This window comes from Syngnathoides biaculeatus, chromosome 7, assembly GCF_019802595.1.
Source record: "Syngnathoides biaculeatus isolate LvHL_M chromosome 7, ASM1980259v1, whole genome shotgun sequence".
Taxonomy (NCBI): Eukaryota; Metazoa; Chordata; class Actinopteri; order Syngnathiformes; family Syngnathidae; genus Syngnathoides; species Syngnathoides biaculeatus.
Genome location: NC_084646.1, coordinates 589,760 through 616,746, shown reverse-complemented (window position 1 = coordinate 616,746; position 26,987 = coordinate 589,760). Strand labels below are relative to the sequence as shown.

Here is a 26,987-nt window from a genome sequence, read left to right as displayed (position 1 = left end):
ATGTTAATGAAATAAACACGTAAATTAATGTCAAGTGAAAGCAGAACAACGAACTCAAATGCATGTTTGTTCAATGTTGTCAAATAATATCTGGATTAATTTTAGGCAAATCTTCCTCAAATTTCCGGATCAATTTTCATGAAAATTAAAAAATCCGGAATTCCGGTAAAATCCGGAGGACTTTCATCACTGCTGATGACACGACTACAAAGTCGATCATTGAACTGCGAGCTCCGGTGTCCTGGTGCTAAGTGCATATGTAGACTCCCTTATGCCTGAACATGGTGTTCGTTATGGATAATCCGTGATGAGCACAGATGTCCAGTAACAGAACATCCCTCAGGTTCTGATTGGGGGGCGCTGTTGTTCACAACCACATCCTTCCAGGTCTCACTGTTTTGCCCATGTTGGCATTGAAGTCCCCTAGCAGAATGATGGCGTCCCCAGAGGGAGCGCTCTCCAACATTCCCTCTAAGGATTCGGAATAGGGTGGGTACTCTGAAACTGCTGTCCTAAAAAATGTGCACATGAACCAGTCTGTGTTGCTTCAGTTTATTTATTTCAATTCCAGGCGTCCAACAACATCATAACTGGATAAGATTACTTCTGAACTGAAGTGAGATTCCATGCAGAGTCCCTGTCATCAAACTGCTTAGTGCTTCTCTTTCTGTGAGGATGTAGGCATGAGAACAGTTCCTATGCCACTCTGCTCCAGCTCTGCAATCACCAACATGTGTTTAAACTCTGCTGGATGGTGGTTAAACGTCTCTACCAACCGAAACGTCTCTTGCTTCTTCGTACCATAGAAGAGCTGCACCTGATTGGCCAAACACTGAGCCTGGGAGACAGTCTGACAGAAAGGAGATTCATTTTAATGTTAGAAGAAAACAATAATAAAATAAAAAATACAGTTAATACAGTAAGATGGTCAACCTTTGACTTGTTCAGATTGTAAATTATTTCGCCTTAATCAATGTAAATAAAAAGATCTTCCAAAAGATGACCTTTGGTAATTAAAAAAAAAAAATTACAGTGGTACCTTGAGATGTAAGTCATCCAGTTTATCTCATCTATTTACCTTGGTGTGGGAAAAAAACAATGCAAAACTCCATATACAGGCAAACAGTGTCGCATCATTATAACCCTTTTAAGCAAATCTTATGTGTGCAAAATACCCCCCAGTGGTTAAAGCACCAGAAAGAGCAAAACATCACAAATTTATATGTATCGCGCACTTTATACACAAAGTAACTCAATGTGCATTACATGATTTAAAGCAGGGGTGCCCAGACTTTTTTACCCCAAGATCTACTTTTGAAGCTGCTTTGGGGGTTGTCAGGTTCACCAATCAGACATTCATTAAACAGGAAGCAAAGACACCAGTTCAAGTCTCGCGAGGAGCGAGGAGAGGAACTGTCTCGTACAATTCACCACTGCACTCTATGATTATCTTCTCCCCAGCACCTCTATTTATTTAGTTTTAAGTTACATTTTTATTGTTTTATTTGTTTTATTTATATGGATGTTACAAAACCACAAGCAAAACAGTTTCAAACAAGGTGTACATGTTTGTTCATGTGCGTGTCCATGTGTGGAACACTGCTAAATACATGTGTGATCATCATTTCTTTAACAGGCAGCAGTTCTAACAGTTCTGATGATTAGATGTTTTTGTTCTTGCTATCTCCTGCTAGGAGGCTGCCACGTTATCTAGAGCAGAGCAAAGCATTTCTTTAAAGGAAGCAGATGTATGATAATTATGATTACAATTATTCCTACATTTCCCCCCTGTTTATCCTACATTTGCTACCACGTTTTCTAGAGCAGAGCAAAGCATTCTTCATTGCAGGCAGAGACAGTAACTGAACTGTAGCAAAGCAAAGCAAAGCATTTCTTCATTGCAGGCAGAAACAGTCACTGAATTGGAGCAGAGCAAAGCATTTCTTCGTTGCAGGCAGAGCAGTAACTGAATTGGAGCAGAGCAAAGCATTTCTTCATTGGAGTCAGAAGCAGTTACTTAATATCATTTACAATTATTTCTACATTATCCTCCTGTTTATCCTACATTTGCTCAAATCCTTATATCATCTAATAGATCACCCTTTCGGCTTACACTCGGAGGAAAATATAGCACTAATTACTTGTAATCTTCTGGATCAGAGAACAGGTCTGGAAGAGAAGTCATAACGTCATCATCGTGGTCAACAATATTACTGTCATTACTCTGTTGTGCCAATAGTGGATATATTTCTGCCAATTTTGAATTTGTCAGGACAATAGCAGTGGTTATAAGTTGGTTAAGTGATGGCTTTACTCAGGGAATACAACAACATCCACACAATGCAAGAATAGCTGCAAACAGCAATAGAAACTAGGACAGAGAACACCAAATTTTTAGATTTGCCAAACTTTTTTTTTTTTTTTTCCACACCACTCAGACCTGGCTGATGTGTTTACACAAGAGTGCTCCTTCATCTTGTGGTTCAGGGTGTGAAGGCCTTGAATGGCCCTTGTGCGTGACCCATCAGGTGCTGTGATATTTGGAGTAAACAACACTGGTCACCGAACATTGAGCAGTCGCCAGCCTTCTCGGCCAGGAGCATGTTGACCGCTATGTGGTTCTGGAACGTCATGAGTGAGGTTGCAGCAGGTTGTTCCCTTATGGCAATAAAGCCTGCTTCCGTATAATTACCTAGTTTCTGTACATTGTAATGTATGTAGTTGATTCTGTCAACGTTTTTATTCAGAGTTATCCATAACAAGATGGATTCCCATCCTGCAGCAGTCTCGTTAACCAACTTATACTCATCTGGTATGCAGTTGGGATGCCATTTGCATCAATGTATGTCAGATCTCCATCTTTCCTTCGGGAGAACCCAAGGGGAGGTCCAAAGATGGATGCGGCCAATTGTATATCCTCTGCTTTGGATGGAAACACAGTCACAGATAAGAGCACTGAAACCAGTGTACATGTTCCTGCTGCATTTATCAGTGTGTCATACAACTTTTGACCAACACACCACCACAACAAATTGCTGCATGGGCACAGTGGGGAAGTTTGCAGATGGATATCATGACACCATGTTTTAGTGAGACTTCCCACCTTAAAATCTGTCCCTGTAAAGCTAACACACAAGAAATCAACCAATGCAACATTAGTAGATAATATCAGTTTATCATTTACTGCCTTAGTTGTTGGATAAACACTTTTCCATTTCTGACAAGTGGTGTTAGGAGTTGTTTTAGTCATTACCTCCAGGGTACATTGTGTTGGGATTTCTGTTGGAATGACACACATTAGTGGCCCAGGTGCCATGCATGTGATGTAACTATAGTTTACCTTGTTAGCTGCATTCTACATTAATAACAACCAGTTTTGTTTCCTATTTGTAAAAAAGATAATAATAATAATGAAAAAATGTTCCTCAAATTTTTCAGTTAAAATACTCCCTTCATAGCATACGTACTCTTTTGTATGGCATTCGGGTCTCAGGTAGCATTAAATTGGTAAATGGTGAGAAGAAAGTGTGGGTTTCATTTAGCATAAGCCCAAAGATGGAATCCCCAGCAATTAGACTCTGCCGAGGAATTGAATAAGTGCTGAACTGATGCACTGGGAGGCACACATGGAGTCGTCCTCTCATGCCTCGGTGACTCCCACATAGTTGTTTATCAATGTTATTTGAAATGAGGTTCCGCCTCTTTGTCTTATGTGTGGTAGGCATAGTTGACTGAGAATAATTATTGGTTCTGTTGTTATGTATTTTTGTCAGCATTACAGGTGTCCAAAAGTAGCATATGAACAAAAATATCAGCCCAACATGCTATCATATTATTTAGCCATCTTGAAATCATGTCGACCAAGTCACCCCTAAATGAGTCAAGTGTCTTTTAAATCTTCACCAGCCTTCAGGTATTTTCAGATACTATAAATCTGCACCCTCCGTACGCTGGACTTTGCTCACCTTTCCCTTTGGGTGACTCAGCTGAGATGACCTTTTACAGTGTGTAAGGTGCATCCACGTGTTTCTGCTATTTTGTCCATGTAATTCAGCTCTTGCTTAGTCTATGCCAGTGTTCGGGTAAAACTGCATGGACAGTAGATGTTAATTCATAAACAGACATAGGATGAAAAGACAAATGGCAGTAATAAAGTTATTAAAGCACAGTAACTTGTTACATTTTTTTTTCCTGATGGTGTGGTGCAGGGGTGTCAAACTCATTTCTCTTGCGGGCCACGTTGTAGTTCGGGTTTCCCTCAGAGGGACATTATGTAATGCATTTAGTTTTTCAGTCAGTCTTGTTCGTGCCACCACGACTGATATACCATCCGAGTACAGATAATCATGATTTTGTCTGGTGTGGGCTGTTATAAGTTTTCAGTATCTTTGCCCATGGTTTCTCCGTCGATATGCATGTAAATACCATTGAAATGCCCCATAGTCACTTGCAATGAGTCACTTCCTACGTCATTTTGTGGTTGTTCAATCATGTCTTGAGCTGTTTGCAGAAAGAAATCTCCTGTTATTGTGGGAGGTTTGTTTGGAATATCTAAGGTGTAATAATGGAGTGCTGGATTCCTATTTTGTAAGATATTTAACTGTCCTCCCAGTAATTCCTTTTTTTCTTTTTACTTCTATTTTTCCTGTCAGAGAGGGAATTAAACCCAGTCCTAGTTTCAGCAAGCCATCTCTTCCCAATAAACGTATGGGATGAATTAAAAAGTTGCACTTTGGGAGCATTAGTTGTGACATTTTTGATGGGGAGATGGCTGCTCTCTTCCTCATCTGCGGCCACAATTATTAAATTTTTCGCATAAAGCTCCATAAATTTCTCCTTTCTCTGTTAGAAAGGTGTAAATTTTCTTTTTTTTATTTTGTAGCACTCTTTCACGGAGCTCACATACAGGACACACCTTGCCCTTTTCTCAGTTTTATAGACTAATTAGTCTACTCGATAGGGACTAGTATTCTCGAGGTTTGGTTCTGCCTCAGTCACCCAGACGCGCATTCACTCATTCCTCATGAGTGTGGGAGTTTCCTACTCACTAGAGATGCCTTTACTTCCCTCGGCTTCTTGTCAACTCTCAGCCTCCAGATGCAAAGTCGAGGCCCAGTCCCGGAAAGGGTCTCAAGTGCCGTGGCCACGGTCTTTGCCTGGACGTCAACTCAGCCCCTGGAAACCTCAGATATCTTGAGATCCGGCTCGAAGGACCAAGTAAATGTCAGGTTCACCAATCAGACATTTATTAAACAGGACAAAAAAGGAAGCAAAGACACCAGTTCAAGTCTCGCGAGGAGAGGAATAGTCTCATACAATTCACCACTGCACTCTCTGATTATCTTCTCCTCAGCACATCTATTTATTTTGTTATATAAGACGCTTATTTACATGGATGTTACAAAAAGGAGACGACAAGCAAAACAGTTTGAAACAAGGTGTACATGTTTGTTCATCTGCGTGTGCATGTGTGGAAGATTGCTGAATACATGTTTGGTCATCATTTCTTTAACAGGCAACAGTTCTAACAGTTCTGATGATTAGATGTTTTTGTTCTTGCTATCTCCTGCTAGGAGGCTGCCATGTTATCTAGAGCAGAGCAAAGTATTTCTTTATTGGAAGCAGATGTATGATAATTATGATCACAATTATTCCTACAGGGGTGATGGTGATGCTCGCAAACCGTTTTAAGGTTAATGTTGTTGCCTCCTATATTTAATTAAAATACAGAATTACTTTTTGTGTACTGTATTGTCTGTGCTTTCATCCTGGATCAAGCTGTGCCAAGGTAGAATTTTAAAATTACACACCATCTTATCCTGCACTTTCTACTTTCTACCAGACCTTTCCCACCCACTTTTCCTTCAATTATTCACATACTCCGACAGTCATTGCATCTTAAATCAACAGCATTTCTTTTTTAACTTTCTCCATTAATATATGTAAACAAACATAGGCAGCATGCCTAGCTTGTCTTTGCTCTGTGTTGCCAGACTGTGTTGCTAACTAAAGTAGCGGTGGTCGATGTCATTATAAAACACATTGATGGGCTTGCTAAGTATTTTAACATTTGTAATTATGAGTCTCCATCTTTAAGAGCGGGGGAAGGTTGGTCTTCGTCTTTTCCTTTCGGCTTGTCCCGTTAGGGGTCGCCACAGCGTGTCATCTTTTGCCATCTTAGCCTATCTCCTGCATCTTCCTCTCTAACCCCAACTGCCTTCATGTCTTCCCTCACCACATTCATAAACCTTCTCTTTGCTCTTCCTCTCGCCCTTTTGCCTGGCAGCTCCATCCTCAGCACCCTACCACCAATATACTCACTCTCTCGCCTCTGAACATGTCCAAACCATCGAAGTCTGCTCTCTCGAATCTTATCTCCAAAACATCCAACTTTGGTTGTCCCTCTAATGAGCTCATTTCTAATCCTATCACACCTGCTCACTCCGAGCGAGAACCTCAACATCTTCATTTCTGCGACCTCCAGTTCTGCTTCTTGTTGTTTCTTCAGTCCCACCGTCTCTAGTCCGTACATCATGGCCGGCCTCACCACGGTTTTGTAAACTTTGCCCTTCATCCTAGCAGAGACTCTTCTGTCACATAACACACCAGACACCTTCCACCAGCTGTTCCAACCTGCTTGGATCGTTTCGTCACTTCCTTACCACACTCACCATTGCTCTGGATTGTTGACCCTAAATATTTGAAGTCCTCCACCCTCGCTATCTCTTCTCCCTGGAGCTTCACTCTTCCCCCACCCCTCTCATTCATGCACATATATTCTGTTTTACTTCGGCTAATCTTCATTCTTCTCCTTTCCAGTGCATGTCTCCATCTTTCTAATTGTTCCTCTGCATGCTCCCTGCTTTCACTGCATATCACAATATCATCTGCGAACATCATGGTCCAAGGGGATTCCAGTCTAACCTCATCTGTCAGCCTATCCATTACCACTGCAAACAGGAAGGGGCTTAGAGCTGATCCCTGATGCATCCCACCTCCACCTTAAATTCCTCTGTCACACCTAAGGCACACCTCACCATTGTTCTGCTGCCATCATACATGTCCTGTACTATTTTAACATACTTCTCTGCCACACCAGACTTACGCATGCAGTACCACAGTTCCTCTCTTGGTAATCTGTCATAGGCTTTCTCTAGATCCACAAAGACACAATGTAGCTCCTTCTGACCTTCTCTGTACTTTTCCACTAGCATCCTCAAGGCAAATAATGCATCTGTAGTACTCTTCCTAGGCATGAAACCATACTTACTTCTGTCCTGAGTCTAGCCTCCACTACTCTTTCCCATAACTTCATTGTGTGGCTCATCAACTTTATTCCTCTATAATTCCCACAGCTCTGAACATCGCCTTTGTTCTTAAAAATGGGAACTAGAACATTTTTCCTCCATTCTTCAGGCATCTTTTCCCCCGCTAATATTCTGTTGAATAAGTTGGTCAAAACTCCATAGCCATCTCTCCAAATTGCTTCCATACCTCCAACGGTATGTCATCAGGACCAACTGCCTTTCCATTTTTAATCCTTTGTAGTGCTTTTCTGACTTCCCCCTTACTAATCATTGCCACTTCCTGGTCCTTCACACTTGCCTCTTCAACTCTTCCTTCTCTCTCATTTTCTTCATTCATCAACTTCTCAAAGTATTCTTTCCATCTTTTTAGCACACTACTGGCACCAGTCAACACATTTCCATCTCTATCCTTAATCACCCTTACCTGCTGCACATCCTTCCCATATCTATCCCTCTGTCTGGCCAACCTGTAGAGATCCTTTTCTCCTTCTTTCGTGTCCAACCTGGTGTACATATCTTCATATGCCTCTTGTTTAGCCTTTGCCACCTCTACCTTTGCCCTAAGTCACATCTCGATGTACTCCTTTCGCCTCTCCTCGGTCCTCTCAGTGTCCCACTTCTTATTCGCTAATCTCTTTCCTTGTATGACTCCCTGTATTTTGGGGTTCCACCACCAAGTCTCCTCCTCCCCTTTCCTACCAGAAGACACACCAAGTACTCTCCTGCCTGTCTCTCTGATTACCTTGGCTGTCGTAGTCCAGTCTTCCGGGAGCTTCTGCTGTCAATCGAGAGCCTGTCTCACCTCTTTCCGAAAGGCCACACAATATTCTTCCTTTCTCAGCTTCCACCACCTGGTTCTCTGCTCTACCTTTGTCTTCTTAATCTTCTTACCCACAACCAGAGTCATCCTACACACTACCATCCTATGGTGTCGAGTTACACTCTCCCCTACCACTACTTTACAGTCAGTAACCTCCTTCAGATTACATCGTCTGCACAAAATATAATCCACCTGCGTGCTTCTACCTCCGCTCTTGTAGGTCACTATATGTTCCTCCCTCTTCTGGAAATAAGTGTTCACTCCAGCCATCTCCATCCTTTTACAAAGTCCACCACCATCTGTCCCTCAAAGTTCCTTTCCTGGATGCCGTACTTACCCATCACTTCTTCATCGCCCCTGTTTCCTTTACCAATATGTCCATTACAATCTGCACCAATCACAACTCTCTCGCTGTCTGGGATGCTCAGAACAACTTCATCTAGTTCCTTCCAGAATTTCTCTTTCAAATCTAGGTCACATCCTACCTGTGGGGCATAGCCGCTAAACACATTATACATAACACCCTCAATTTCAAATTTTAGTCTCATCACTCGATCTGATACTCTTTTCACCTCCAAGACATTCTTAGCCAGCTCTTCCTTTAAAATAACCCCTAGTCCATTTCTCTTCCCATCTACTCCGTGGTAGAATAATTTAAACCCTGCTCCTAAACCTCTAGCCTTACTACCTTTCCACCTGCTCCCTGTGATGCACAGAATATCAACCTTTCTCCTAATCATCATGTCAACCAACTCCTGAGCTTTTCCTGTCATAGTCCCAACATTCAAAATCCCTACACTCAGTTGTAGGCTCTGTGCATTCCTCTTTTTCTTCTGACGATGGATCCGGTTTCCTCTTCTTCTTTGTCTTCGACCCACAGTAGCTGAATTTTCACCGACGCCCTGCAGGTTAGTAGTGCCGGGGGAGGGCGGGCGTTGTTAACCCGGGCCACGACCGATACGGTATGGGATTCTTTAGATAAACGCTCATATTTGTTTGGCACAGTTTTTACGCCAGATGCCCTTCCTGATGCAACCCTCTGCATTTATCCGGGCTTGGGACCGGCCTACAGATTGCACTGGTTTGTGCCCCCATAGGAAAAAGCAAGTGTGGCGGAGCAGCAGTCGCTTTTAGAGAAAGTTCCGTGTGCTGCCTAAAAGCTTCTTATTTTTATTTATTACAGTGTGTATGTGAATTGTGCCATTGGATGTAACAACCAGTCATCCCTCACTCATTGACTCACATTGTAAAATGCCACAAACTGAATAGCTGTATGTTATACTTTCAATTTGCATTGGATTTTTTTTTTTGCGTGCAGACTGCATCGCGCAGTTTAGAAGGAACATTGGCTGACGTCTTTTTTCTTTTTTTGGCACGCCATCCGCGACCGACCAAGATTGCATCGACGCATTGAGCACCCCTGATTTAAAGCATTCAAAAACAAAGAAAAACAGGTTATATAAATTTAAGTCAGAGGGAAAAAGTAAAAAAATGTCAAAAGTACAACTTAGCATACAGTGCAAGAATATTCAAGACTTGGGGCTGATGTCGTTTCTTTTGGCAACTTAATTGTTGTGCACACAATAGCTAAATGCTGTTTCACCATGGTAATATTTTTAATAGTTGGTTCCACAGCATTTGCATGAAAAACTAAAGCAAGAGAATAGGTCAACCTTTTATTAACACCTTTTGTTAACGACACTCCTCATCGTAATTTAAAATGCAGAAAAAGCAGAACAATTTTCACTCAATAGTGCATTAGTTTGAAGTCCCGAATATTTTTGGTGGTACCAGACAAAATACACAAACTGATGCCTCTGGGATAATGAAGAAACCTATAAAATATTATTTCTCTGGTTCTTGGGCATGTATTGATTCCATTATTGGTACTTTCAAATGTGTACCACTTTTAATACTGATTAACTAGCTTTGCAATTTGACCCCCACCTGAATAATTGTGAGATGATTGACTTGCTTTGGTCTGGTCGTCTCAATGCTACTAGTAGCCAAGTGCTAATTCTACGTGTGTTGTGAAGTAAGTGACAGGCTATAGTTGATGCACTCGCATTTTTATGCTTTCCACATTACGACTTTGATGGTGGTGGTACTTCATAAGAATAAACACTGTGTTACCCGTTTTTGAGAGGGCCGACATACCACTTTGCACATCACCTAGTTATTCCTCCATGATGATTTGGATACGCTACCACAGAAACAGTGATGGAAGCGGCCAGCCGGCCAATTAATGAGTTTCCATTGCCATTGCATAGGTGAACAGTGGCCACAGAAGACGCGGTGTGTTTTTTGTGACGACATCTAGAGTTGGATCCAGAGCTTCGATTTCACCAGCCGAGGAGGCATGCTTTCTTTTTTCTCCCACAATTGGAAACCGGAAGTGGAGCAGGAAAAAGACAATTACTTGCCTCTTGTCATCATGTCTCTAATGATCCTTAGAAACGTGAGGAATCAGCCCAGGACTGCACGACAGGACTTGGCCAATGATGTGAAAAGAGCTGGGACCACCATTTCCAAGGTGACTGTTGGTAGTACACTAAGACATCATGGATTGAAATCATGCATGCCACGGAAGGTTCCCCTGCTTAAGCCAGCACATGTCAAGGCCCGTCTTAAGTTTGCCAAAGACCATTTGGATGATACAGAGGAGTCATGGGAGAAAGTTTTGTGGTCAGATGAGACCAAAATTGAACTTTTTGGTCATAATTCCATAACCGTGTTTGGAGGAAGACGAATAATGAGTTCCATCCCAAGAACACCATCCCTACTCTGAAGCATGGGGGTGGTAGCATCATCCCTTGGTGATGTTTTTCTGCTCACGGGACAGGACAAATGCACTTTATTAAGGAGACGATAGCCACGTATTGTGAAATTTTGGGGAACAACCTCTTTCCCTCAGTCAGAGCATTGAAGATGGGTCGTGGCTGGGTTTTTCAACATGACAATGACCCGAAGCACACAGCCAGGAAAACCAAGGAGTGGCTCCGGAGGAAGCATATCAAGGTTCTGGCATGGCCTTGCCAGTCTCCAGACCTAAACCCAATAGAAAATCTTTGGGGGGAGCTGAAATTCCATGTTTCTCAGTGACAGCCCAGAAACCTGTCTGATCTAGAGAAGATCTATGTGGAGCAGTGGGCCAAAATCCTTCCAACAGTGTGTGCAAACCTGGTGAACAACTCCAGGAAACGTTTGACCTCTCTAATTGCAAAGAAAGGGGACTGTACCAAATATTAACATTGGTTTTCTTAGGTGTTCAAACACTTATTTGCAGCTGTATCACACAAATAAATCGTGAAAAAAAATCCTACATTGTGATTTCTGGATTTTTCTTTTTAGATTATCTCTCTCTCACAGTGGAGATGCACCTACGATGAAAATTTCAGACCCCTCCATGATTTCTCAGTGGGAGAACTTGTAATATAGCAGGGTGTTCAAATACTCATTTTCTTCACAGTATTTGCTCTCTTGGTTGTTTTTAATGCTCCTTTGCTTAATGTGATGCAATCAAGAGGCTTACTGGGTGCCATGGAAACTTTTGCTATAATGTGCTTAAACAATGTGATCATGTGATGCAATCAAGTTCCCTTTGGGTGCCGTGGAAACCAGACAGACAGTGAGGTGCCATGGAAAGATAAGAGAGCGATGCAGCAGACAACATAAAGACTGAAAATCTCGAGACGATGGTGAAGACGATCTCTCGAGGATGGTGAAGACATCGCAGAGACTCACATTGGCTATTTTTGTCACAGTTGCTTTGTTTGTCACATTTGCTTTGTTGTGATGTGGACCGCGCTAAGGAATAAAAAAGAGGATTCTTGGTGATGTGGGCAGAACGGGTTGGAGATTGTCAAAGAGACACATCCCATGTTCTCCTTGCGAACAAGAAGTTCCTCTTCCTTCAAAAATTGTACTTTTAATGTCCTGGGTTGCGTGAGCCTGGCTATGACCAGATACTATATCACTGGACACATCACTGACCATGTCCCTGAAGAAGCTGTCCCTGACTAAGCAAAAAGCTGCGTAAACCTGACAGTATTGCACCCTTCATAGTGGTACCACGGCTTCTCAGTCTCCACATAAGCTTACTCCATTCCTTGTGTTCCTTTCTGACCTCTTTCTCTCCTTACCATAAGTGTTCCCAGTGTGTTCCTTACACTGATGCCGCAAAGGAAGCCACCTGCCATCTTCACCACCAGGCACCCATTACTGACCTCAGCAACTCACCAGTGCACCTCAAAGACCTGTGCCTTTTTCCATAAACTGCTCATCACAACCTCTTGGGTCCAGTCTCGAACGGAACGTGACACCTGCACTTCATATACCAGAAGGAAATTTCTCAATCATTGATTTTGCCTGTAAACATAACTTACTATGAACCTGGGGTCCAACTCTGCTGTCATGAGGACGATGCCCTTGTTCTCTTTCAAGTCTGGGTAGTGGTAGAGGATCATCTGACTAGGAGCACTCTCTCCATGAGTCTGTGGTACAGGAGACAAACAATGAACATTAATTTCTGACCCTTGATCTAGAAATAAATTAAGTAGCAAAAGACAGGTCACATTTTTCCCCGAAGCTTCTTTTTTCTGTATTTTTTTATATCATCAGCTGGCATGCGTGATTTAAATGAAGAAATACGGCAACTTCCATTTTGTCTTTTAAAGATGTCCTTAGCATGCATGCATCTACTTAATTGATACGTGTTTTACTCACCTGAATGTTGACAAGGGAGGTGAAATGGAGCTCGTGGCCGGACCATTGACCAACAAAGAATTCATACCCCTCGTTCTGTGGCAACGCAAATAAGAACTGGGGACAAAATAAGGACACAAATAACAATTATGACAAGAGAGTATATGCGTTTGTCCCACCTTGCAAAACTCATCTTTATTACATCAAACAGCACAGTTTAGTATGTTTAATACAGTCTTATTATAACAGTAGAGTTGGATCGTGTTTTTATTTTTTCCAAACCACGAGTTGTATGAAAGACACAATTTTCTGTTGACGTAGTGAGAGGAAACAATATGTGAACTCTTCCAAATTTCTGAAAGTGTTCTGCTTTTTAAACACGAGAATAATCAGTCTGATCAAACGAATGCCCATGTTTTCATCTTGCTATTGAAAATAATGTAAACATTCACAGGACAGAGTAGAGAAACTAAGTGAAACTCAAGGTTACGGATACTCAAAGCACTAATAAACAGTGTAAGGCAGGGGTGCTCAATGTGTTGATCACCGAGGCAGTTTTGGTTGATTCCGTGACGGCGTGCCCCAGAAAAAAAAAACAAAAAAACAAAAACGTCAGCCTGTCAACCATCTCCTCGCTTGATTCAGGTGTGACAGATACAACGATCGCACCCATATAAAGGTGCGTTCTAGCAAGCTGGTCTCCTATTTATGGTCTCTCTTTTGCTTTATCCATGTGCCAATAAATGCAATGCGTTTGCCTGTTATTTTAGTGAAAAAATCCAATCCATCGGGTCAAATGTCAGCACAAATCACCAAAATAATAAAATTCTACAGTGTCACTGCAGACACTGTCCTGATCTGCTTGTGGATCTCCCACTTCATTCTTCCCTCACTCGTGAACAAGACCCCGAGATACTTGAACTACTCCGCTTGGGGTCAGCTCATCTGCGACCCGGAGAGGACACAGCACCCTTTTCCGACTGAGGACCATGGTCTCAGATTTGGAGGTGCTGATTCTCATCCCATCCGCTTCAAACTCTGCTGCGAACCGCTCCAGTGAGAGTTGGAGATCACGACTTGATGAAGCCAACAGAACCACATCATCTCCAAAGAGCAGAGATGTGATGCTGAGGGCACCAAACGCCTAGACCCCCTCTACACCCAGGCTGTGCCAAGAAATTCTGTCCGTAAATGTTATCAACAAAATCGTTGACAAAGGGCAGCTTTGGTGGAGTCCAACTCTCACCAGAAATGTGTCTGTCTTATTGCCGGCAATGCGGACCAAACTGACAGCAGTCGTATAGGGACCGAAAAGGGGGGTTCGATTGCCCATACTCCCGAAGAACCCCCCACAGGACATGGTTGAACACCTTCTCCAAGTCCACAAAACACATGTAGACTGGTTGGTCAAACTCCCATGTACCCTCAAGGATCCTGGCGAGGGTGAAGAACTGGTCCACTGTTCCACAGCATGGACGAAAACCACATTTCTCCTCCTGAATCTGATATTTGAGTTCCTGATGGCCCCTCCTCTCCAGCACCCCTGAATAGATCTTACCAGGGAGGCTGAGGAGTGTGAGCCCCCTATAGTTGGAACACACCCTCCAGTCCAGTCCCCCTTCTTAAAAAGGGGGACTACCACCGCAGTCTGCCAATCCAAAGGCACTGTCCCCGATGTCGCAGAACCATGTCACGCAGGACAGCCTCACAACATCCAGAGCCCTTATGAACTCAGGGCGAATCTCACCCACTTGTGAGCCCCCGCCACCAAGCAGCTTTTTAACCACCTCAGTGACCCCAACCCCAGATATAGAAGAGCCCGCTTCAGAGAGCCCAGATTCAGCTTCCTCTTGGGAAGGGGTGTTGGTGTAATTGAGGAAGTCTTCGAAGTATTCTCTCCACCGACTCACAGCATCCCGAGTTGAGGTCAGCAGTGCCCCATTACGAATATTGAGTGTTGACGGTGCACTGCTGGACGGTGGACCAGAATTTCCTCGAAGTGGTCTTGAAGTCATTCTCCATGCTCTCCGAATTCTTTCCACACTGGGTTTTTGTCTCAGTGACCACCGAAGCTGCCTTCCGCTTGGCCAGCCGGTACCTATCAGCTTCCTCGGGAGTCCCACAGGCCAGAAATGACCGATAGGACTCCTTTTTCAGCTTGACAGCATCCTTCACAGTTCGTGTCCACCAATGTGTGCGTGGGTTGCTGCCACAACAGGCACCGACTTATTTATGGCCACAGCTCCGGTCGGCTGCCTCAGCAATGGAGACGCAGAACATTGTCCACTCAGACGCAATATCCCCCGCCTCTCACGGAACATGGGCAACGTTCTTTCAGAGGTGTGAGTTGAAATTCCTTTTGACAGGGGAATTTCCCAGCCGTTCCCAGCAGACCCTCACAATACGTTTGGGCTTGCCACGTTGGACTGATATCTTCCATCACCATTGGCGCCAACTCACCACCCGGTGGTGATCAGGTGACAGCTCCGCCCCTCTCTCCTCCAGAGTCTCCAGGACATGCGGTCGCAAGTCCGAGGACACGAGAACAAAGTCGATCATCGAGCTACGACCCAGGGTATCCTGGTGCCAGAAAATGGTGTTCGTTATGGACAATCCATGATGAGCACAGAAGTCCAATAACAGAACACCACTCGGGTTATGATTGGGGGTGGCGGGGGCATTCTTCCCAATCAAGCCCTTCCATGTCTCACTGTCATTGCCCAAGTGGACATTGGCCAGCCACTGACCCACTTCACCATCTCTGACTCCGCCGTTGACCATCCATGAACGAGATGTGAGGCTGGTCTCCACTCTTCACAAAGATCTTCAACAGGTCTCTAGAACTGTGTGAAGTACCAACATGCTTCAAACACTCCAGCATCATCCTGGTCCCCAAGAAACCAGCAATCTCGGATCCAAATGACTACGGGCTTATTGCCTTGACATCTGTGGTCATGAAGTCCCTTGAATGCCTCATGTTGGACAACCTCAAGAGCGTTGCAATCCATCAGGTCAAAAGCTGGACCCAATGCAGTTTGCCTAAAGAGCAAACAGGTCTGCAGATGATGCAGTCAACATGGGTCTGCACTTCATCCTTGAATACCTTGACAATGAGTGAACCTATGAGAGGATCCTGTTTGTGGACTAAAACTCTCCGTTCAACACCCTCATCCCCAAACTCCTCTCCTCCAAGCTTCTCCAGCCCAGCGTCTCCCCTGCCATCTGCAACTATATAACTTCTTGTCAGGCAGAACACACCAGGTGCAGCTGGTTGACACCGCTTCATCCACACGCACTATCAGCACCGGGGTATCCCAAGGTTGTGTTCTCTACCTACTGCTCTTCTTGCTCGACACAAACGACTGCATCTCGAGGCACCCGTCGGTCAAACTCTTTAAATTCTCAGATGACACCAGTCAACAGACTCATCAAAGTCAGCGATGAGTCTGCGTATCGACAGGAAGTACAGAGGCTCGAGATTTGGTGTGGCCTACAAAACCTCAAGCTGAACACACTTAACACTGTAGAAATGTTGCTGAACACACTTAAGACTATTGAAATGTTTGTGGACATGTTCATTACAGTGGCCCCTCACGGCATCAAACTATCTTGTGTCAACCGTCAAGACCTTCAAGTTCTTGGGAATTACGGTCTCACATGACCTGAAGTGGGAAACAAACGTCAACTCCATCCTCAAAAAAGCCCTGCACAGAATGCACTTCTTGTGGCTTCTAAGGAAGCACGAACCTGTCACAAGAACTGCTGAGACAGTATTCGTCCCACTGTAGCGCCACCCCATGTATTGCTCAACTTTGTGTCTAAAAAAGTGGTATAGTACCGCGATGAAGGTAAAAGCAATGGAATTGTAGAACTGCATGGAACCTGAACCAAACCCAACAGATTGATTACAGCTTGAGAACACGAAATACATTGAAAATGTAATGTACTGTAGTGACTAACGGTATCATTAACATGCTTGAAAAACAAAAGGGATCTTACCATTGAACACAACTGTGCTCGGGCAACAATGACTTCGAATGTGTGACTCTGTAAATTGAAGAAAACCCCATCTTATAAACATCATTGTTTTAAGTTATTCATGTGATATTAAGTTCCATGCAGGAAAAGAAGAAGCATTAAAAATTAACTGAATTAATTACAGTGTCAAACAAATGTAAAAAATTTAGATCAATTTTCAAGTGTTGCACTCACTGGAATGACAGCGCTGATGGTATCCTTTGTGGCATAATACTTCATCCAGAGCTAAGCAACATAAACAGCAGTGTAAAGACAACAGAACTCCCACAATGAAGTTAATCAATATATCAATCAATCAAAAAATAAGACGAAACAAAAACAACCATCATTAACTGTAGTTTGTTGCGTGAGTACAGAGTTCTTGTGAGTCTATGTGGCTCGTTGCCACATTCCGGCTATTTTTGCACCCCATAGTCTCGTCTTGTTTTTCTGTGCTCCATGTTTTTTGTGATATTGCAAGTGTTTTTGTTACCATACAATAGTTGAAAAAGCCATTACCTTTGATTTCAGATTACAAAACTATTTCATAATTTTCATGTTTAAATATCATGAGGTGAAAGATTTTTGTCATAACGGCCCTCAGAGGGAAACTATCTACAATGTGGCCTGCAACGAAAATGAGTTTGACACCCCTGATCTAAACCATGTCCTTGAGTCTCTGGTCCTACCCCTCTCCTTTGCCCATGACAAATATTTAACTTTACAACAATGTTTCAAAAAATATGCAACTATCTGAGCTGATTTCTGCTCATTTCAGAAACGGCTAATACCAGCCAATTTAATCAGTTGGTCCTTTTATCGATTGGGCCCAAACAATATGTTCAATTTTGAATGACATTAACAGAGTGGGCGGCACGGTGGATCAGCTGGTAAAGCGTTGGCCTCACAGTTCTGAGGTCCCGGGTTCAATCCTGGACCTGCCTGTTTGGCGTTTGCATGTTCTCCCTGTGCCTGGGTGGGTTTCCTCCGGGCACTCAGATTTCCTCCAACATTCCAAAAACATACAACAATTGTACACTCTAAATTGCCCCTAGGTGTGATTGTGGGTGCGGCTGTCTCTATGTGCCCAAACAAACGACAAGACAGACGAGTCTTAAATGCATGACATAATTAACATCAAATAGACGCAGGTGAAAAAGCTGCTGCCACAAGAGCAGACCCGTGTGACACAGTGGCATGACCAAGCTCCTGACAATATATTTGGACAATATTTTCCATCCATCCGTTTTTCTTTTGCCGCTTTTCCTCACAAGCGTCATTGGGAGTGCTGGAGCCTATCCAAGCAGTCAACGGGCAGGAGGCGGTGTACACCCTAAACTGGTTGCCAGCCAATCGCAGGGCACATAGAGACAAACAGCCACACTCACAACCACACCGAGGGGCAATTTAGTGTTCAATTAATATTGCATGTTTTTGGGATGTGGGAGGAAACCGGAGTTCCCGGAGAAAACCCACGGAGAGACGAGGAGAATGTAAACTCCACACAGGCAGGGCTGGGATCGAACCCGGGTCCTTAGAGCTGTGAGGCCGTCGCTTTACCAGCTGATTCACTGTGCCGCCCTGGACACCTGTACCTGTAATTCATTATTTTTTTTCAAGTAAGAAAGGGTGCAAGAAGTCACTTATTTTTCTGATCAGCCAAATAAGTTTATCAGAATATTATCCTGCTAAATATTGGAATTAACCTTGAAAAAAATCCATGTCGGTTGGGGGCCCAATTATTATGTTATAAAGGTAGAACATTTAATACGGCTGTTATATTGACCAAGAGGTCATAATACTGGAGCTGGTCACGATATATACTGTAATGTGTTTCCATATACAGTAGAATGCCATGAAAAATACACTGTTCCCTCATTTAACAGGGGTGACATTCCCAAAAAAGGTTAGATGAAATCTATGTAATAGAAGTTATGTTTTTCCAATTTTTTCATGTTTTTTCGTGGCAGCACGGTGGAATAGCTGTAGAGTTGGCCTCACAGTTCTGAGGATCGGGTTTCAATCCCGGCCCCATCTGTGTGGCGTTTGTCTGTTCTTCCCATCCCTCTGTGGGTTTTCTCCAGCCACTCCGGTTTTTCCTCCCACATCCCTAAAAATTGCATGAATTGGTGACTCCAAATTGCCCCGAGTCAACAAAAGTCTGGCTGACTACATCCCAACATATGGAGATTGAATAGCAGCAAAATGCTTTTGTTTGGGAAAACAAAGGTGCAAATAAAAGAAAAAGAGAATCGTATATAAATTCACTGCTTGAAAAGCTCAAGAAAAAGATGGGTGTTGGGAATGAGGATAATGAAAGCAACCATGAGGTGACTACAACTGCAAAGCGGAAAAGAACCTACACAAAAAACAACAAATGGGCATACAAGCCGACCAGGAAAGTTTAGTTGGGGCGGGTTCATGAAGGTAAACAAATAAGGAAACGCAATGGAGGGGGAACAAGAATGCTTGATGTGTACAAAGAGTCCAAAAAAGTTAATGTATTAAATCTCCCCAAGAGTCTGGTTGTACACCGTTTTGTAGAGATACAATTCGTGACTGCTGTTCTGCATGTTGTGACCAAAATAAAAATGGAATTGGAAATATAGTTGCAAATGGGGAACTGATGATTAATTCTTGCTTTATTTTTATTTGTAATCAGGATGGGTGAAATGTGAAGACCTATCTTGTTTCTTTATAAATGAGAAATGTAGAAAAACATGAACATGTAAAAACAGTTTTAATTTTCCAATCTCTAGTCATTTGTCAATTTTTTTAAATGAATTTCAGCAGTTCAATTAAAGATTTTAGTAAGAGGCTATATATAAATGATAAAAGAAAACAACTTTCCAATCAATCCATATTGGAGACATCAGAGTTTAAAAAAAATGCATGTCGTATCATCCATAAATTCTCTTTACATCTTATCCTCAAAAGGGTCACAGCTGTATTGATGCCCAAGATAACTTCAGGTGAGAGGTAATGCACACCCTGAACTGGTTGCCACATAAACACAGCTTGTGGTATCAATAAATAAATAAATGTAAAAAAAGAGGATTGGGTGCCCGTTCTCAATAAGTACGTCATGTAAACATGACCTCACCAACAGCGCCACATTTTTAAATACACTGACATGTTGGATTTCTGTTCAGCTTTCATTTTCATGTCATAAATTTTAATACACCTGTTGCTCCATTCAGATAAATTTCTTTTATAATACATAAACCTCTCTGTGATGACACCCTTTAATTTCAGAGCTATTATAATTTCAGAAAAAATGATTTGTCTATCTGTGCGTTGCTATTGGCTAGCGACCAGTTTAGCGTGTAACCCACCTCTTGCTCAGTCAGCTGGGATAGGCTCCAGCAGGCCTGGGACCCTTGTGAGGGTAACCTGTACAGAAAATGGATGGATGGATGATTTGTCAGACATCCAATAATTTAAAATGTGTGAGCCTGAAGGATGGATGTTTTGTCTGACAATTGTCGCGATTAACCTAAAAATATTCATTGATAGATTTTTAAGTATGTCTGCTCTCAGGAAAAGACACAGCTCAATTGCCACATCTGCTGTTATGAGTGAGTGCAAGAAATTTTCTGTCATAAGGCAGCACAAGTTGAATACAGTCTCATCACAAAGATATGGTCCTCTCTGTTGACATTCTTGTTTACCAGCCTGCAGTGCCTCATGACTGAGCTGTTATAATTTATCTTGCCCTCCAAGAAGATGAGGGATGGTATACAGCAACATTGGACGTAAACTTTGAGCTACTGCATTTCTGCTGTTGTGGATAATGTGGGTATTCCACAAATGAGCAACTTTCTGCAGTTCTTCCTGCAGAAAAAAATACATTACCTGTGAAAACAACAATAAATGCTTTCTATTTTGAGTCAATATTACACATGCAAACATACTGTTAACTGCACTGTCTTTTTGATAGCGAAGGAGGCAAGAGTCCAGAGAAGGCAAGGAAAACAGGAAGGAGAGATTGACTGACTTACATTTAAAAATAGAGTATTGAATTTAAAAGAAAAACATATATACATTTTTAAAAAGGAAAGGGGATATAAAAGGAGCAGTGGAAGCGAGAGAGAGCGCAAGGGAAAGGGCGAGAGAGAAAGAGAAACTAGATAGATGAATATTTAATTTATTTACATGATGCCTACCTCAATGACGTCCAGGCAAGTAAACAATACAAGCTGTTTGTACGGAAGAGGAATTCGTCGGAAAGTAAACGCCTGCATTTACTTTCTGTATAATTCAACATACTGTCTATTGAAGGTGACAATCAAACTGTCTCATATATATGATACTATGTCTCTTTATAATAGTACATTTTTTAAAAGGCTTGTTAAATCAATAGAAATAAAAGGTGTGAATGTCATAGCGAATGGTGGTTTCTATTTACACTGCAATTGGCTCCTTGCGAGAAGGTTTTATTTCAGTTGTTGCTGCTGAGGATTGCCCAAACAATTATTAGGCAGACATCATGTTTTACCACAGGACCAGGTATTTTTTAATAGATTTTTTTCTCAAGTGAAATTACCCTTAAAAACAGCATTTTAAGTTATGTCTTTGATGATCCTCAACACCTAAGTGGGGAAAATGCGCAAACATCTAAGAATTTCCAAATATTTTTTCACAGGACTTGAGATTTAAAATGACCAGATTACAGATGGGAATGGCAATATATTAATTCACATTAAGAACAAGGTTAATAGTATGGAATAGACAGTTGGTTACACGTCTCTGGAAGAAAGTGAAGAAAAATTGAGTAACTTTTGCCACATCAGTTGATGAAAGGGATTTAGTCAAAATGCTGATCTGCCACATTTTCCCATTCTGTAAATTCAACTTTTATTTTTTTGTCTGTAAATTGATTTTTTTGTTTTTTGCAATGCAACTAACTAAAAATAACTGATACACACTCATCCACCTCTGTCTCACCTCTGCAATCTCTTCACCTGTCTTGTCCTGGATCAGCTCCAGATTGAGGATGGAACCCAACGACTAAAGAACAGAATGCCACAACGGCCTCAGTCATCCTAAATATCATCCTCCTCATAAACAAGAAAAGCATGAAGCCACACCATATTTTTCACAAAACCTCGTGCTTTTCCATTCCCAGTCGACAGCTTGTCTCGCTTCTTTAACTGAAAAGACAATACAAAAGAAATGTCCATCTTTTAATTTGACGTACTGTAGTAGCATCTACTACTACTACGACACAGTATACACAGCTATACAGTACTCAGCATAAATGCGTACAACCGGTTTAAAAAACCTTTGGCTTCCTTTCAAAAGTAACATTTTCAGTATGTGGGATAGCATAATTTTTCACGTGTAATACACACTCATGCATAATACGCATGCCCAAAGTTGACTGAAAAATCCTGGAAAACCACTCTGCCCATATAGAATGGAGTTTTACATTGCATGATTTTGCTTCTACCCATCAATCCAGCCATCCATTTTCTTAGCCACTTATCCTCACAAGGGGCGCAGGACTGCTGGAGCTTATACCAGCTGTCAACGGGCTAGAGGCAGGGTATACCCAGAACTGGCTGCCAGCCAATTGCAGGGCACATGGAGACAGACAGTTGCACTCACAATAACAGCTCAGGCCAATTTAGAGTTTCCAATTAATGTTGCATGTTTTTGGGATGTAGGATGAAAACGGAGTGCCCGGAGAAGGCCAAAAGAGACATGGGGAGAACATGCAAACTCTACACAGGCAGAGCCGGGATTGAACCCTGGACCTCAGAACTATGCGACCAATCCTTTACAGCTTCACCACATGCCGCACATTGCTTTTACCCATAAGTTCAAAACATTTAAGCATGCTCTGTCCTTTTTTTTTCCCAGTTAGGCACTCTATTTGAACAATTTTTTTTTCAATTCAGTTACTCTTATTTTGAAATTCGCAGCCGTACTTTCATTTAGAAAATTAAAGTACTTGTCCCATCCAACCAGATGGGTACATTTCTTTCAAGAAAAAACAAAGGGCAAGGACATTTAATTTTATTTGAATGGTATTCAAATCAAACAGTCAAGCATTTCAGAAAATCTTTATCATTAAACAAAACACACACACACACATTTGTATTCCACAAATTCTGCCAGGGTATGAACTTTATAAGGACAAGTGTACATCCATGCAGTCATATTCCAATTAGTCATAACCGTATCATATTGGAATAAAAGGCTATAATGTTTTTATTACTTTTTTACAATCACTAGGAGGTGGTGGCATGTTAGAAAAACTGTGCATCTTTCTCATAATCTCAAGGTGGTAGTGGCATTACAGTCACTGATGGTGCAGTGATACACTCGCCTGACATTGGTGCAGGCAGCCTGGGTTCAATTTCCACTCAGTGACTCAGCGCTCAATGACTGGCTGGCGACAAGTTCAGGGTGTACCCCGCTTTCACCCAAAGTTAACCTGGATAGGCTCCAGCACTCGCGCGACCCATTTGCGGATATGTGGCTTGGATAATGGATGGGGTTGGCATTATGGAAAGAAAGCGTTGCACTATTTCATCACCACTAGGTAGAAGCACCACTAAGTAGCAGCAAATATTTGTAAAATGTTGAGTTTTTTCAGTTTGCCATTATAGATAGAATGCACACTATTGACTTTTGACAATTTAGGGAGGGGGGAGGGATATGCATTATACACAAGATATTACAGTAATAACCTGGAGAATATCCATGTATCCAGCTCATCATCCTCACAAGGACCACAGGAGTGCTGGAGCTAATCCCAGCTATCTTCAGGCATGACACCGGGTACACCCAGAACAGGTTGCCAACCACTCACAGGGCACATAGAAACAAACAACCATTCAGACTCACAATCACAACCTAAGGGCAATTTAGAGTCTCTAAGTAATGCATGTCTTTGGGATGTGGGTCGAAACCAGAGTGCCCGAAAAAAAAAAAAAAAAAAAAAAAAACACGCACGGGGAGAACATGCAAACTCCACACAGGAGGGGATTTGAACCTTGGTCCTCAAAATTGTGAAGCCAATGTTCTCACCAGTTGTGTCACAGTGCCATCTGCAGAATATTGGTTGTAAATTGTAAAATTAGTTGAAGGGTTCAAATTGTCCTTTGGTGTAAACATGAGTATGAAAACTTGGTTGTATGGACTGCCGACCATTGCGGGACATACCCTGGCTCTCACCCAGTCAAACTAGGATGGGGTAGAGATCACTCATGATTCTAGAGATAATTGGTGGTATAGAGGAGGAGAGGAAGTCATTTTCGTAGTAAAAAAAAAAAAAAAAAAAATTCTTTCAGTGTTACATCGTGCATACACAGACCAGTGGGTCAGGCAAAGACATTTTAGATTAAAAAAAAAAAAAGTTTAACTACAACTGAGTCAAATTCTCAAAATTCTGAGAAATTGTTCTTATGTTTACAGGGAAATTTAAAAAAACATTTTCAAAAAAGTGCACTTTTTATGTATGGTACTCTACTGAAAGTTATTTCCAGACTTAGTGAAGGTAATTTTACTCAACCTGCTTCTCCATGACGTTCATAAACTCTGCTTCCTTGGAGTTTCCATGCACTTCTTTCTTGGAATTGTGGCATTTCTCTAATCGGGCCTTGAACTCTTGAGGCTTGGAACTGAAAATATATCAAATCCATTGATGGAGCTGAATGATGTGGAGGTCAACCATGGTTCTGAGTGATCTGGACCCATTTGACTTCATACTAAATTCAACTAAGACACAAGCTTCACATCTTTAGGTACATGCAGTGGAATCTTTTTAGCCAAACGCACCAAAAGGTGTAGAATGAATCATAACAGATTCTCGAAAAAAGTACCAGTCAATAAATAGTTAAAAGTCATGATACAAGACTTTACTTTCATCTGCAAATCTGAGACTTTAGCCCAGTGTATATTTAAGCTCCAACACAAACTGTCCTGTTTTTTTTTTTTTTTGTTGAAAGAGATAGAACTTCAGCAATGGCTATAAAATGCTACTACTTAACAATATTCCTTTGCAAACACAATCCCATTCACCTTCCATTATAATACTTACAGCCTTCAACTGGTGAGCATTTCTACTTTCAGTCAGGGTCTTTAACTTTTCGAGTCTTGCATGTAGCGCAATAAAAGTTAAACGATAATGATTGTTTCAGCCTGGAACCGCAGCAGAGTGAGACAACTAAAACTCCCCCTGCCCAACGGAAATTCGAACCGAAATTTGAAGGACTGTGATAGGCTCCAGCACCCGCCGCGACCCTCGTGAGGATAAGCGGCAAAGAAAGGATGGATAGAAAACAGGAATTGTCGCGACTACAGAATGACAACCAATGACGTAGATGACAACTAATTAAATTAGCCAGCTAACCTGCGCATTTTCTGGATCTTTTCCTCGTATTTATGAAAGTAAGGATTATTCTCCAACTCTGGATCTTTTCGCACAGAGAAGGCCCGAAACTGAGTCGGTATCAGCCCAGGTATTATCGGCCTGATACCCGTCGCCCTTACCGCTAACATTCCCCTATACATGCAACTCATCTGTACCAGAGCAGCCGTCATCTTTCTATTGCTCCTGTCCGACATCAATTTCAATCCGGCCAGGTTCTGAAATATGTATTGGTTCCGCACCAATGGAAATTGAAAAACATGTGATAGGCTAGCCTCCACGAATTCAATTCAACATGTAAAGCCACAACCACTGACCTAAAAAAAAAAAAAAAAAAAAAAAAAAAAAAAAAGACTGGATACAGCGTACACATCGATTGGTTAAAGCCAGTTGGCCGCCGTTTTGGTACTCCCAAAACGCGTGGAGGACATGGTTTAAAAATTGGATTACAGCGGTATTTTTCTCAAATTTTGGCTTGAATTACAGCGGGGGTTTTTTCAAAGTTTGGCATGTAGAATTAAAACTGGACTTGTGAGCCTGACATTTTTTTCCAGTTCTGGTAACATGAAGGATTTTTACTTCGACTTGGTAAACCAAAAAAGGCTAAGTGCAAAGGATAGACATATACTACTGTGACCACCAAGAAACCTTACATATTACCTAGGGCCCCATTTCCCTGACATGTTAACTTTTCCCAAAATACGCTGTGACACACTATCATCATAACGTAGCAAAAAAGTAAGCATTTTTTGTCATAAAAACATTAAATTTTAAGTCAATCAGTTTGATATATTTTTGGGAATAAGGGTTCGCAATGGGAAAATACATGCTAAAAGCATCGTTCATTTGTTGTCTCTGCGACGTCCTATTTCAGACAGAAAATTTAAACTTGTTTCCTCACATTTGAAAATAAAATTCAATTTGGAGAGTTCTGTATCATGAAATTCAAACATTTCACAGAAAATGTGTTTTATTTTTTTATCCACTGATGAAGTTTGGAAAAATATTTACATCACTTTTTTGCGAAAAACCGTTGGCATATAAAAGGTGAAGCAGAGCGTAAACATTGAACAACAACAACCGCAAACAAAACTTTCTTCAAGTGAATTAAGGTCATCAGAAAACAAACCAATAAACTTTCATAGTGTCAGAGTAAATCTTTCTAATTTACCTGTGGAATGTTTTCTCACAGGCACAAAACTGGAGATTAACGCTGTCGCTGCACAGATCGGCATGGCTGTTTTGGGAGTATTAAAATGAAGAAGCCATCCAGTCTTTTTTTTTAAATAAAGATCAGTGGTCATAACCACTTAATTTCCTGAATGAAACACCCTCATGGGTTCATGGCACTGATCTAAGAAAAAAGACTGGATGCTCATTGGCCACCAAAACTGAAGTCGCCGAAAGCAGATATCCGCCATCTTGATACTCCCAAAACAACCTTGCTGACCCGTCCGTTTATCGCCAGTTTTGTGGCTGTGAGAAATTATTCCACGGGTAAATTTGAAAGATTTACTTTGACACTGTTAAAGTCTGTTTGCAAAGGTTTTTATTTTCTGATGATCTTAATTCACTTGAACAAAGTTTTGTTTTCGGTTGTTGTTCACTGTTCACTTTCTGCTTCACCTTTATAGAACGCGTGCACCTAAGTCACGTGACTGGCCAAACTACCGGTCATGCAAAGCATTGCTCAATGCTAAATTGGTTGGAGACGACACGAAAATACGTGTTATAGCACGACACCCAGCGTGTCCAGCCT

The 26,987-nt window shown here is 41.9% G+C and overlaps 1 protein-coding gene across 8 annotated transcripts in view; it reads right to left on the bottom strand.

Moving 5' to 3' along the window:
• Positions 1-538: 538 nt before the first annotated feature.
• Positions 539-26,987, bottom strand: part of atpaf1 (ATP synthase mitochondrial F1 complex assembly factor 1) — a 26,856-nt gene continuing 407 nt past the window's right edge. The window contains exons 1-10 of one of the 8 annotated variants that reach the window (XM_061825535.1): positions 25,211-25,531; positions 24,371-24,479; positions 21,939-22,001; positions 21,796-21,858; positions 17,044-17,094; positions 16,831-16,878; positions 12,853-12,948; positions 12,513-12,620; positions 802-850; positions 539-717 (exon numbers count right to left, since the gene is read on the bottom strand). In XM_061825535.1, the coding sequence (XP_061681519.1) occupies positions 653-717; positions 802-850; positions 12,513-12,620; positions 12,853-12,948; positions 16,831-16,878; positions 17,044-17,094; positions 21,796-21,858; positions 21,939-22,001; positions 24,371-24,479; positions 25,211-25,425 (867 nt within the window). In that variant the 5' untranslated portion in view covers positions 25,426-25,531 and the 3' untranslated portion in view covers positions 539-652. The other 7 variants (XM_061825539.1, XM_061825534.1, XM_061825538.1 and 4 more) reach the window with 7 other exon arrangements.